Source organism: Halyomorpha halys, unplaced genomic scaffold (genome assembly GCF_000696795.3).
Source record: "Halyomorpha halys isolate HHAL.00 unplaced genomic scaffold, Hhal_1.1 Scaffold1629.1, whole genome shotgun sequence".
In the NCBI taxonomy this organism is placed as follows: Eukaryota; Metazoa; Arthropoda; class Insecta; order Hemiptera; family Pentatomidae; genus Halyomorpha; species Halyomorpha halys.
This window is the reverse complement of record NW_027106688.1, coordinates 13,163-27,245: the sequence shown is the minus strand read 5'-3', so window position 1 is coordinate 27,245 and position 14,083 is coordinate 13,163. Positions and strand designations below refer to the sequence as shown.

At 34.3% G+C, this 14,083-nt stretch overlaps 1 protein-coding gene across 1 annotated transcript in view; it reads right to left on the bottom strand.

Annotated features, from left to right (window-relative positions):
• The window catches only part of LOC106690241 (uncharacterized), a gene marked incomplete at its 5' end in the record, with an annotated part of 21,887 nt that extends 8,666 nt beyond the window's left edge, over positions 1–13,221 (bottom strand). Inside the window, 9 exon segments of the mRNA XM_014435598.3 lie at positions 1,049–1,159; positions 1,243–2,241; positions 4,812–4,986; positions 7,432–7,555; positions 7,859–7,979; positions 8,803–9,024; positions 10,384–11,124; positions 11,407–12,928; positions 13,062–13,221. Of these exon segments, the coding sequence (XP_014291084.1) occupies positions 1,049–1,159; positions 1,243–2,241; positions 4,812–4,986; positions 7,432–7,555; positions 7,859–7,979; positions 8,803–9,024; positions 10,384–11,124; positions 11,407–12,928; positions 13,062–13,219 (4,173 nt within the window).
• Positions 13,222–14,083: the final 862 nt, after the last annotated feature.

The following is a 14,083-nucleotide window of genomic DNA, read 5'->3' as shown; positions in this document are numbered from 1 at the left end:
ATTTTATGAAAATTTTTATTGAATTTAAAATTTTTGTATCTAATCGGGTGTTGTGAAAATATCTGTATTCAGAAACTCATTAATTTAATCATAAAATGTTTTTCAAAGCCATCACCCTATCTTCAGGTACACTACAATATACATTTAATTTCTTTGTATACAATTAAATATCTTGTTCGAGAAAGGTCTGTTTATCAGTTATAATAAAAATGTCCATATAGTCTTACACTTTTTATTTTCTTGTAACTCCTATGTTTCGGCCATTCTCAAAGATCTATTGATTAACAATTTCAATTACATTCTGATCATTATAAATCATTTTTAAAAAACGTTCTGAATCATAAATTTTCTACCTTATTTATAATATACATTGTTATCAAACTGTTGCAGATTATTATGTATTTTTCAAATGTTATCTTAGTCAATAACCTATAAAACATTATTAAATTAGGGAACACTATGCACCAATCAATTAATTTTGATTTTAATGTATTAAATTATCTATTATTACAACAATCTCACTTATCATGATTATTGAGTTTATGATGTCTATTACAATCAATCACTATATCAACAATATATCCATCCTATCAGTATAATACAATACATACATAATACATGTATTGAAATTGTTAATCAGTCGATTTTTGAAATATACATATTTTAATTATAATTGATTAATTTTTTTTTTTTATAGTATTTAAATTGAAATTACTGATGAGCTTTACATAATTTTAATATAAGCTTTAAGTAAGTGTAAGACAATATCGGTTTTCCATTAGACATAAAATATTGGTCCATGTTTGGAGAGATATAATGTAATATCGATATTATTATTGAATTTTTATTGGATTCTCATTTGTTAGAATTAAAAAAATTATAAATTTTAAACTAAACCTTGGAATAAAAAAAAAGTTGCAGTTAAAGTAGGATGGGTCTCCTGAACCACCTTAATTTTCTATTAGCATAGCTGAGCAGAAAGATTACAAAACTACTTAAAATGTTAAACTAGATTTATCCCATTTAATAATATTACAATAAAACTTACAACATTGCCAATCCTTGCTGCGCGATGGAGTAAAGTTTCACCAAGTCCTTTGTTAAGGACCCAGCCTTTGATTTCTGCCTGAATTTCTTGTTCAGTTAGTGGTGCTGTTTTCTTCAAAGAAAAAAAAACAAATTAAGATTTTTTTTAATAGTAATTTTATAATATATAGACTTTTCAAACATTTAAACACTTACTTTCTTTCTTTCTCGTGGAGGGTCTCCTTCTTTTCTTACTACTTGCTTCTTCTTCTTCCTGATATAGTCGAAACCGGATGATTTTAATTTCCTTCTGAACGTCTTAAATCTCTTCTCTGGTATCAATCTTGGTGCTTCTCCTTTCTTCAGTATGAGACCTTTTTTCTTCTTCACGAATGTGGGATTCCTGATCACACCACTGTTCTTCCTGACAATGAGCTTAGTGACTCCAGGTGGAGGTGCAGAAGCCGGTCTCTCTTCGTTCAAATCTCTATGTTTAAGTTTTGTTTCTTTAATCTTTGGTTTGATATCCGGAGGTAGGTCACCTTCAGCAGGTAGATCGTCCCTGAAGCCGGCAATCGTTTCCGTTTTCGGATTTGCTTCTTCAGTTTTGGGCGTAGAGCTGAGTTCGGATGAAGATGTCTGCGGATCTTTATGTTCATATATTTTAGCCTTTTTTCTCCTGTCTGAGTAGCGCTGCATAAGGCGATCTAAGAAAGATTTTCCTTCTCCGAGGGACTTTGCGACTGACTTGTTATCCTCTTCCACTTTGACGAGCAGCTCGGGCTGAGGATCGTTGAGACGATCTAAATCCGGTAGTGAAGACGGTGCCTTTGGCCATTTCTCCCCCATCATTGTCAGGTGAACAGGCCTCTTGTACTGCCATACTTCGTCTTGCCAATTGAATTTTTTGAGTTTTTTCTTTCGGGGCCCAGGTTTTCTTTGTTGACGGATTTTTTTGCAATTTACCATAGGCCTTTCTTTTAACTGCAATGCTTCTTTATCATCTTCTAATCCACCATCTCTACTATTGTCAGAAACCAATTCTTTCTTGATCTTAATATCCAAATCTTCACCTTCTTCCTCCTTTTTGATATAAATACTATCATCTAACCTCCGTTTAAATTTCTTTCGAATACTTTTACCGCCTTGCTGAAGCTGGATCACTAATTCCTCACATAATGCTATCCACTTGTTGAAATCTTCTTCTTCTTCAGGCTACAAATCAAGAAAAGGTAGTTTAATTAAAAATCAAACTTATCTGATTAATATAGATATTAAAGAAATATATAAAAATATTTAAAGACAAAGTAAAGTTTTATATAACTGTCTTTCAACCAGAAGAAACTTGAAAAGGGTTTCAATCGAAACCTGAAGTCCTCAAGTTGGGAACACAGATGGAATTTATGTTTAAGAGAAGTTTTGACATGGTAAAGTATTTACTGTCCAGTCACATACTTTCATGAAAATGCCTCTTTACAATAAAATTTTTAGATAAAGTAAAATTGATCTTTTCAAGTTTTGTGAGGCTGACTCTTATAGTGGGTTTACACCAGAAAGAACACTACTAACTGGAAGATTGCTGATTGACTGTGTGTATCAATAAATGAAATTTGGTTCGGGTGCGGTCAAATTAAACTCAAATAGTAATATTATATACTATTTTTATTCTAAAATAGTACTTAATATTACTATTTGAGTGCACCCGGACCATATTCCATTTATTAACACTACTGACACATGTTATTAACATTTTGATGTATACTATTTACACCAGTCAATAGTGAAAGGTTATAAACACTGCTATTTCTAACAACAATGTTAATAACATTTGGTTTCGTTAGCACTGATTCATTGAAAGTGTTAATAACATTTCATTAATGGCCAATGTAAATTGTAGATATCGAAATTTTAATAACATTTTGATATCAACTCTTTACATCTGTTTGGATTTATATTTTTTTACCGGTTAACATCATTTGTCCAGATATGAAAAAAAAAAAGGTTCCATCACAACTAAAATTCCTAAAGACAGGTTGTGTACTAAAGTCTGTTCTCCACATCTGTTCCTGTATTTCTCTTAATAATTCTCACACCTCTCTGTACGCCAATAAGACAGTATAATTTGTAGTAAATGATTCTCCATCATGTCCACATTGTAAATAAATAAATTATTTTTCGTGGAGATCCTTGTTTTTAATTTATTTAACTTTTAAATATAAAAAAGTTGGAAGATGGTAAAGCCAAGTGAAGTAAATGGCATTCATTTCACTTCGCTTTTTGATCTCGACCAAATCAGTATGTTCTTTATGCTTTATTTCTTTTTCTTCTCTTCTTTCTTTTTACACCCTTTCTCCTTCTCTATTCTTTTCTCATTAATTCTTCCTTACCCAAGTTACTAAGTGATGTTCACCATATTATTACTAATTACATGTCCTCACATATTAACTAATCACTCCTTTTGTCTTAATTAACTTTATATTTTATTTCTTTATTCTAGTATTTTACTTACATATTTCATTTATTGCATATATTTTCTCTCTCATTTTTTCCTCCTAATAATTAATCTTAAATTAAAATATTCGGATGCCTTTATTCCTTTTGTAATTTATAACTTTATATTTTATTTCTTTAATCCTGTTATTTTTCTCACATATTTAATTACCTAAATATACGTTTTATTTCCTACTTTTTTCATCATTTTATTTGAAATAATTTTCAGGTTGTACATATATTTACTGATTAGATTTTCATATGTATTTTATTATTTGTTCTTTCCTCTTACTTAATTTTAATATTACTTTCCTCATACAGGCTTTATCTTCTTACAATACTTACAGTATACAGGTATTTCAATACTATTTATGTATCTATAATGTTAGTTATTTTCTAATTATTGTGTATATCCTTTGATTTATGGGTTGTTGTTGTAGCCAACATATGGTCTAATAATCAATTATCTAACGCATGGTTGTTATTATGTTAAAAAAAAGAAAATCTACTCTCAGTTGTTAATATTTATATGGCAGAAGTAAAGACACCTTAGAGTCCCATTGTATGCACATACACATGCTCGAGCGTCTCTTCTCACTACACTGTCTTAGTATCCAGCTGTCTGGCCATTTCCATCAGCTTAATTAGTTTTCGCCAAGGCGTGAGGACTACAACCAAAGTTGGCTCATCCTCCATAGGGACAAGGAAGGCGGACAAATCCTCTTTCAAACTTATCTCCACGAGGACATAAACAACCTATTGACAGCAAGGGCCCTATCAATCACCCACGGTGATATATAGACAATTTTTTTTTTCTTTGTTAAACCTTAATTTCAATTATTATAATAGTTTGGTTAAGTTATTTTATTTTCTAGTTTATATGTTTGTATATTTTGTTTTCAAATACTTTCATTTTATTATGTTCAATTATTTAAAATACAACAATAACAAAATTCGAAAGTTCATATCTTCTATTCCCATTACTCTTCATTGTTGGGGTAGCAAAGGTTCCTTTTGAACCCCTACCCGCTGATAACAGGTTGTTATCATGTTTTTTGTTCTTAGTCCAGATGAAGGCTCGAAATTCTGGCAGAAACGATGGCACTAATGAATAAATTTTTGCTTATTTGCGTTTTTTACTGACCGTACCCCTAACCATCTTATCATCATTAACTTTTAAATAGCACTCAAGCTTTATGAATGTCATATACTGCCCTTATACACAGGACTAAACATATTCCAAAAGTTGTTGATAGATACAATAAAAAAAAATATAAATGTTGAAATACACTTACCGAGATGTTAGCCGGTGGAGGAGGTGGAGCGTGAATAAGAGACGAAGAGGAAATACTACCTCGCCTTAGATCCGTGAGGGCGACATCACTCCCCTCAGAATCAGAGTCCCTGAAATCAAAGACTGACGTTTCAGAGGAACTGCGGTGCTCCGCAGTGGCGGCGACGGGGCAAGCCCTATAACAGACAGAATCCAACAAATCCCAGCTGCCCATCACCCAAGCAGTTAATGTGCAAGCAAATAACAAAAGAAACATGTAAATGTGCTTTAATAAGCCCAAAAAAAGCATGTGCTTTATTAAGAGAAAAAATTGGTTAGTATAATTCTTTTGTTTATGTAAACAGCTGGACAAAAGTAATTTTATAAAATATAGATTCTTCATTTAAATATAAATAATTAGTTGTAATCAGAAATGGGCAAAAATTAGCTATAGATAAAACAAATAGCTAAAGTTGCCATGGATACGACCCGTAGTCATGAATGAACCATTGATAAATAAACATCGTTTCCATGGCAATTTTGGCAATTAGTTTCAACTATAGCTAATTTTTGCCCATCTCTGATTGTAATCCCACAACTTAAGTTCCAAATGATTTTATTTGTTAATCTACATTGTTTTTGTTTTCAGGAATTTATACCTTTTACTTTACTTCTTTAATCATTATGTCATCCGAACAACATATAGCAAGATCTAAAAATAAATATATTTACAATCAACAGTTTTACAATTCCTCTAGTTACAACCAACAAAGTTTACATTGCATTTTAATAAATTTTAATTATTGTACACATTTATTTGCAAATAATTAAATATTTAAATATATATAAATTCACTTCACTAATTTATAACCATTTACAAATCTAAAATGTTTTGAGATTAATTCAAATTTCCTAGTTATCGTCTTTATTTTTTCCTTGACTTAATGTTAATTTGTAGACCTATGTCATTTTAAATTGAAAAATTTTTTTATATATTCCAAATTGAACGTAAATCCTATTTTTTAAAACCTTATTTCCTTATTTTTTGTTAGTACTGTTTTCCAAAAATGTTTTTACAATTGAAAATAATTTTTATTTATTTATTTTAATTTTAAGAACTTGACAGTGAGCTTATAGTGCCCGGAACATTGTTCGAATGATATAAAGAAAGAAAAAGTGGACAAAGAGTATAAAATGAAGTCCTAAAAAAGAAATATAATAAAGTTTTAAATAGATTCTACAGTATGAATGAATCATGCATAAAAAACAAAAAACATATTCATCGAAAATAATTTAGTAATGTTTTTTTAGAGCCTTTGTCCAGGAGTTTAATTGTTAATATTATAAAAATACAAATTACAATAATACAAGTTACATACACAAATTACATTTTAAAGAAGGGTAATAAATTTTTAAAAATAAGGAAAATGAAATGGTTAAGTTAAGAAAAAATTCACAATTTATAAAGTGATTTCATGTTAAATCACTCTGTGTAACAAACATTCTAGAGTTAGTAAAAATAGAATAATTAAATCTAAAAATTCATAATATTTCTAATTATCTACAACAGAGGTTCTCAAACTTAGTAAGAGGACATCATCCTAACCCAAGGAATTTCATATCATTCTAGAGAAAATCTCTAGTTCAATAATTTCAAAGCAATTATGTTGTAATATTTATCAGAGTAAAATCTATCAATATCTATTTTAATGAATGGTCGTGTAGATTTAGAGAAGTAAATAACTATGTTAGGAAAAAAATCTGTACTATACGTACCCATGAAGAAACATAGGTTCAGTACTTTGCACGGAAGTTCTATTTCTTGAATAAGAGGAGATTTGGCTAAGATCACACTAATCTGATAAGTTTTACCCCATAATTAAGGTTACATATTTTATAGAGGCTAGATGTGCTCCAGAAGGGCTCTCAAACCCACGGGTTAACTCATGGCTAATTTGACAGAATAAACTTGATAGCAAAGCGCCTTACTCACTGAGTTACCTCTTCCCCTCTCGGATATAGAATAAAAATAATTTAAAAATCATATTTATTTCATTAGAAACTGCTGAAAGCAATAGCAATGGAGCTCTGATATCTAAGGAAAGTTAAAGGGGTCTTATTTTAAAAATGACAGAAGAATATAGTACTGATAGCGGTACTGTGGGAACGTTTAGATTCCCTGTAGGGCTGAGGGATTAGTTGCTAGTGGCTCATTACAGATAGAAGTAAGATAATAAAAATTACAAGGTGAACAAAGAAGGGAGGAGTTATGGACGCTTTACATGGAAATGATATAATACTAATAGATAAGAATTAGAATAATCTACAAATATAGATACAACTTATGTTAGTAAGAAATTAATAAAGATAATTAACAGGTATGTTGTTAGTTACATGAAAGAGAAAAGTGAAAAAAAAAAAGCAGTCAAGAAACCTCAACCAAAATAGACTATATGCATTAGTAAAAAGCAAGCTTTTTGTGAGTCCATTCAAACAGAATAATGGGATCTTCTTTCGTCGCCACTACGTCTCTTGCCTTGTATTTGAATATATCTAATTTAACATACCTTATAGCCAAATATATAATTTTTTTAAATAATTATATCTTATCAATGATTATAAAATTTGTAATAATAATATACCTTCTTCTCGGTAGCGAAGAGAGAAGGCTGTTTTCTTTCGAGAGCCTGTGAGCGTTGACGCTCCACAGGAGGCCTTTGTTTCCAGTAGCGCTACCTTCAGAACTCGAAAAGCTCTTGACTAGATCTGTACATGAAAAATATCATTTTAAGAATATGTAATATAAATAATAATATTTGTATATGTATTTAAGGTAGACATTTATAAATATCGAGTGTGAATATTATATATATTTATGCTTAAACTAGGACTCCTGAATCAAGCTTCTCTCCCTTGCATGAGAGTGAAACGAGACTCCAGAAGATTTCAGAATCCCACATAAGCAGCTTCCATCAGTATTGAAAGCCAGTGAAGGCTGAGCAAAAGTAAATAAGTCTCAATTTTTTAATTAAAGGATGAAGATACTAGCCAATGCAAGAAATATTGTACCTTTATTTTCCATAGATGAGAAGATTGGTGTCCTCGGCGAAGAGTGCCCACTGCTGCAGCTAGCGTTCGTGGGTGTAGGAGGAGCTTTACCACCATTATCTTTAGAGGTTGGTGTAACCTGCTATTAAGAGTTGTTTTGAATTAAAGACAAAGAAATAATATAAATTATCATAAGAAACTGTTCAGAAATATGAAAAAATATATTGGATTAAATCTGTACTTGTCAAGTAATATAATCAAAGGGAGCTAAAAGCTGGCAGAATAAACTCAATAAGAATGGGAATAGTGAAGAGAATTTTTTTTTTTAAACTAACCTTCAGTTTATATCAATGATTTTTTCAAAGTATAGAAAATAAAATTTCAATTTATTTTATATTAAAATTATTTTTCTTATTTTATTTTATATATAATTCAGTTGGGGGAGTGGCTAGTGGAGAAGAAGTAGAAACTTATTTATTAGTACAAAGGTTTTGGCCAGAATTTCAAGCCTAAGGGCTAAAACATAAAAAAGATAACTAATGAATAAAAAGATATAAAGAATGATTAGAAAATAACTAACATTATAGATACATAAATAGTGTAGACAGACATATATAGTCTAAGTATTATAAGAAGATAAAGGCTGTATTAAAAAATTAATATTAAATTTAAGTAAGAGGAAAGAACAAATAATAAAATACATATGAAAATCTAGTTAGTACTTACTTTCTTCCCTCTTACTTAAATTTAATATCGCTTTCCTCATACAGTCTTTACTTTAATTTAATAAATTTATTCATTTATGGTTTATCATGCACAAAGTATTAAAAGGTAAAACATTTTAAATTCCGTGAATAGTTTTTAAAATCATGCTTTAGTATTACTGATAGATTTTCATAAATTATAAATTTCACACATGTTAAGCTCTTAAAATTATTACATATTAAAAAATATAGGCGACTTACCTGTTTTAACTCTGCCTTAGTTCTAATCCTAGCAGCCAAAAAGGCAGCCAGTCCATCCAGCTCACCCTTCGATGGTGCCTGCTGCGGTGGTTCATCATCGTCCGTGATGTCCACTACATCCTGGCTGCTCACTGAGCGTTGGATTGAATCCACTGCCCTCGGTACCTGCAGTCTGTTCCTGTCTCCACTTAATGCTCCAAATGGAGGTAAATTCGGACGCATCTTAACAAGTGAACATTGTCTATTAGCATAATCACTTTATGATTAATTATATATATAATTTTATTACAGGTTTAGTTCATGAGCAAGAACATGTCAAAAGTGTCCATAAGTTTTGAGTAGTAACACAATCTGTTTTGAAATTAGTATGTGCAGGCCATACAAGCCATTGTTAAAAAATATCTTACTTATTAAATAACTCAAAAATTTGTATCCATTTCTGTCTCAACACTTTATTTTTCACCAGTCCAACGTTTCGGCCATTCCAGCCATCTTCAAAGACATCTTCAATACAATTTCTTCCTCACATTAATTTAAAGTTTCTTTTGCAGGCTATTCTGCCCAGGTCATTTTCTTTATTATAAGATAAAAGCCTATTTATTTAAAATTTAAAATCATTAACATTTAATTTTCCTCTATAAGATTATCAACAATTAATACACCACCATATAACAAACCATTTATTATTAACCATTATGATAAATGGTTTGTTATATGGTGGTGTATTAATTGTTGATAATCTTATAGAGGAAAATTAAATGTTAATGATTTTAAATTTTAAATAGGCTTTTAACTTATAATAAAGAAAATGACCAGGGCAGAATAGCCTGCAAAAGAAACTTCAAATTAATGTGAGGAAGAAATTGTATTGAAGATGTCCTTTAAGATGGCTGAAATGGCCGAAACATTGGACTGGTGAAAAATAAAGTGTTGAGACAGAAATGGATACGAATTTTTGAGTTATTTAATAAATAATTACCTTGTCTCAAGAATTTGAAATAATATAATTAAAATATCTTACTATGATACTGCTAACATCTAATCAGGAGGAACAAACAATTGAAATATTGTCTCAATACATATTTTATGTAGATTCTTACTTTCTTTAAAATTATATATAATTTTTATTCGAGGCATAAATAAATAAGAACTTGTCAATAATAGCTTAAGCAGAAGCAAGTGAAGGAAAGGTGGTGTTTAAAGGAAGCTAGAGAAGGGGCTTTGAGAGATAGAAATGGTTGAGGAATTACCAAAGTAGGGAAAATGAAGGATTTGCTAAGCAAGGACTAGTTCGATAAGAAACAACATATAAAATACATATATGATAAAAGATATGTAGGGATCTTATTCATGAAGTGAGCGGAGGAACAGAAGAAAGTTATGCTGATCAAAAGTTTCTATCAGGGATTGGAACTTTTTCAAATCAATCATTAACATTTGAGACCACATCCCATTTGTAAACCATTTAATATAAGTACTACATGTCAAAGATTGTATATTATGTTAGACATACCCTTACCAATACAGAAATAAAATTAAACACAATTATTGATAAGGAAAAGAAATAAGAATAATACTCACCACAGTGGAAGGAGGTAGCCTAGTCTCGAGGTACCTGGGGGCAGGCGGGGGCGGCTTGGGTTGGGCATGGTTCACCTGCTGGTTCTTCGTTTCTAAGCTGTTCCTCAAGATGCTCAGGACCCTCTTGTCGGCCCCGTTCTGCTTCTGCTCTGGGTAGGAGGGCGAAGCAAAAGGCATCTTCTTCTCACCGTTTACTGCGATTGATGAGAGATATGAATTGAACCGCTTCTCTATTTGCTGGTCGAAGGTCTGCTTCCAGGTGTCTATCCTGGGCACCTTCGGGGAGGCTTGTTGTTTTTCCGGTTCCGGCGGCCTCTTGAGGTAGTTCTGACTGTACCTTGCTTCCGCCTTGAGACCCCCTGATCTTTGCAGCTGCTGCTGAGTTGGCTGCTGTTGGTACAGCTTGTCATAGGCCCTACTGAAGCTGTTTACGGATGGGAGCGTGTAATAAGCCTCCTTCCTCTTCTTGCCATCCGTGGGGACGGTGAAAGGCTGGAAGTCGACCTTGGAGGCGCTCAGCGGCTGCTGGCCATGACCAGAACCAGAAGCTTTACCTCGCATGAACTCGTTGTGAAAAGTGTAGAAGACATGCTCTGGATCCGCCGTCGAGTCCGCGGATTGCCGGATCGTCTTTACCGAGAGGTCGAGCGGAGACTCTCGCTTTACTTGATTTATTACAGGAATGGCTGCGCTTCCGGTAGGTGTCGTCCGGCTTCCAGTAACATTCGTCGTGAAGAAACCCTTTAAAAAATAATACAACTTAATTAGAATCTTGAAAGTAATGTCAAATAAAACCTCAGATTACGTATTAATATTTACTAAACAAAAACAAATGTATTAAATTTTTAATTAAATAAAAATATTATACTATTTTCTGTATCTGAATAGCAACAAGTTATATTTAGTTACTTTTTCATTATTTAATTATTTTGGTAGACTTCTAATACAGATCCCTTATTGATATCTTCTTACATTGAATTGTACTTTACAAGAGTCAATATATGAGTTATCGGCATAGGTTACCTGTTGGTGACCGCTAGTGTGACTGGACGGTTGAGATGCAAAGCCGACCGCTGGAGGGCTGGCGAGTGGAGACTGCCTCGTAATGGACTGTTGCTGGAGCACCGATGGACTCGGCAGGTTTTGACGGTGCGGCGACTGCCGTGTGATGGTCTGCTGGTGGGAGGATATGTGCGGCGACTGTCTTGTAATAGTTTGTTGATGGTGGCTCGGTAACACTTGGTGATGAGGGGATTGCCTTGTCATGTGCTGCTGGCTCACCGCCAGAGGGGACTGACGCGCAACCTGAGGCTGTTGACCCTGGTTGGGCTGCTGGTGGGTCATCTGTTGACTAGGTTGCAGCTGGTTGATCACTGGCTGGTGGTGGTTTTGCAACGAACTGTGGTGGTTCTGCATCTGATACTTCTGTATCGCCATCTGGTGCGAGTGATGGCTTTGGTGCGAAGACTGTTGGCTTGGATACTGATGCTGTATGTTGCTGTTGTGCTGAACTGGAGAATGATTTTGTTGTAACGAATGCATCGTTTGCTGATTTTGCAGGAGTTGCATCTTATGGTTTTGAATCACTTGTTTATGGTTCTGCAGTTGCAGCATTTGGGAATGGGGCGGGAGGTTCTGCTGCTGGTTGTCCTGGTAATTCTGCTGATGAGACTGGTGGTTGGGCGGAACCTGGTGTTGAGAAAGAGTTTGCTGCTGGGTGTGGTGGTTCGTGATCACCTGCTGTTGTCCCTGTTGAGCTTGCATGGACTGGTGCGAGCTCTGAGGATGTCCCTGGTGACTTGAATGCTGCTGGTGTCCCTGGTGACTCGAATGTTGCTGGTGTCCTTGATGGCTCGATTGCTGCGGGTGTCCTTGGTGACTTGAATGTTGCTGATGTCCTTGATGACTCGATTGCTGTTGGTGTCCTTGGTGACTCGATTGCTGCTGGTGACTCTGTAACGCCGAATGATGGTTTTGCAGAGCTTGCTGATGACTTTGTAACGCTTGATGCTTTTGGACGAGGTGTGACTGATGACTTTGGGAACTCTGTAGTGTACTGTGCTGGGAAGATTGCTGATTCTGTTGATGGTGGTGGTGCTGAGACTGGTGTTCCTTGCCGGAAGACTGCTGTTGATGATGTTGCAGTTGCGGCTGCTGCTGATGCTGGTGGGACTGCTGCTGGTGTTGGTGGATCTGGGCCTGCTGATGCTGGGCTTGCTGGTGCTGGGCTTGCTGATGCTGGGCTTGCTGGTGCTGGGCTTGCTGGTGTTGGGCTTGCTGGTGTTGGGCTTGCTGATGCTGAGCTTGTTGATGTTGGGCCTGCTGTTGCTGCGATTGTTGGTGTTGGATGTGGTGCTGAAGCTGTTGTTGCTGTTGCTGTTGATGGCCGTAGTAGTTACCGTACCCGCTGGGGCTGGGGTACCTCGCTGTGGTTGCATTCACATCGTACGACGCCTGGCCGGTGGACTTGACAGAGCTGATGGCAGGCAAAGACCCTCCGCTACCGCGATAGTTGAGCGTCGAGAACGGAGCCAGCGAAGGTAGCCTGTGGGCAGAGAACAAGAACGTAGTAGACTAATCTCAACGGCACAACCTCCTAAGGAGATGTGCTTATCAATCACAGTAGCGATAAGATATGACCGAGACCTCTCGATAAGAGATAACATATAATGACTGACCTGTTGGAAGGTTGCTGTTGGTGCTCGGCGCCCCCTTGCCCCTGCTGGTACCAGAGGGCGGGCGAGCTATATCCGGTCTGCCCCGGGCCGGTGGGTGTTGGCACCCCCTGGAAGTACTGCCGGGTGCTCTCCACCACATTGTTGAAGCTCACGTCCATCTCTACAACAATAATTAACCTTTTATATCAGGATCTTCAAATTATACAACAGCATAATTAATACATTAACACATATTTGTATCAGACCCTTATGAGGGACAATCACTATCTACAGTGTAATTTGGCAATCAAAATTTTGTTTTCAAATACAAGTGCTTACGTGTAAAGGACATTTTCAACTTCCCTATCTATAGCCAAATTATTATTAATCACCGGGAAAAGCGAAAGTGGACATTTTTTACAGTTCGATAAAGGATAATCTAATTCCTATGAAAAAAGAAAAAAATGTTTTTTTTAACAACCTCAGAAAAGTCTAAGTTATAAAACTCTAAGAATGTTTGTTAGCGAAAAAAGGATACAAAAATGAAAAATGCTCTTTGTATGAATTTATTTAAGACGTGAAAAAAAAAAAATAGTTCACCAAACAAAAATATAATTATTTCTACTATTAATTAAATTAGTTTTACAGAATCAAATGATTTATACAATATATAGTATGTATTTCTAATTCCAACAAAATATATTATGAACGCTTTCATAGGAATTAGATTACTCTATATCGAAACTGTAAAAAATTTCACGGTGGTTACAATAACCTGCCTATAGATCGAAAATATATCTAGTAAATTTGATGTTTTGATGTCAGGTCACAATGAAATGGCACGGACATGTAGAGAAACTACTCATTGGTAGTACTTTAATAATATTTCTAAATTAGAAGGTCTCGAGGCCATTTTCTTTATAGGCGTCTTGGAGGTTTGTCAGGAATGAAAGAGAAAGCAAGGTTAAAAACTAGTAAGTTCGGGTGGGTAGGGAGTATATAATGCAAGGAATTGTATCTGGTTCGGGCTAGGTTGGTTACAT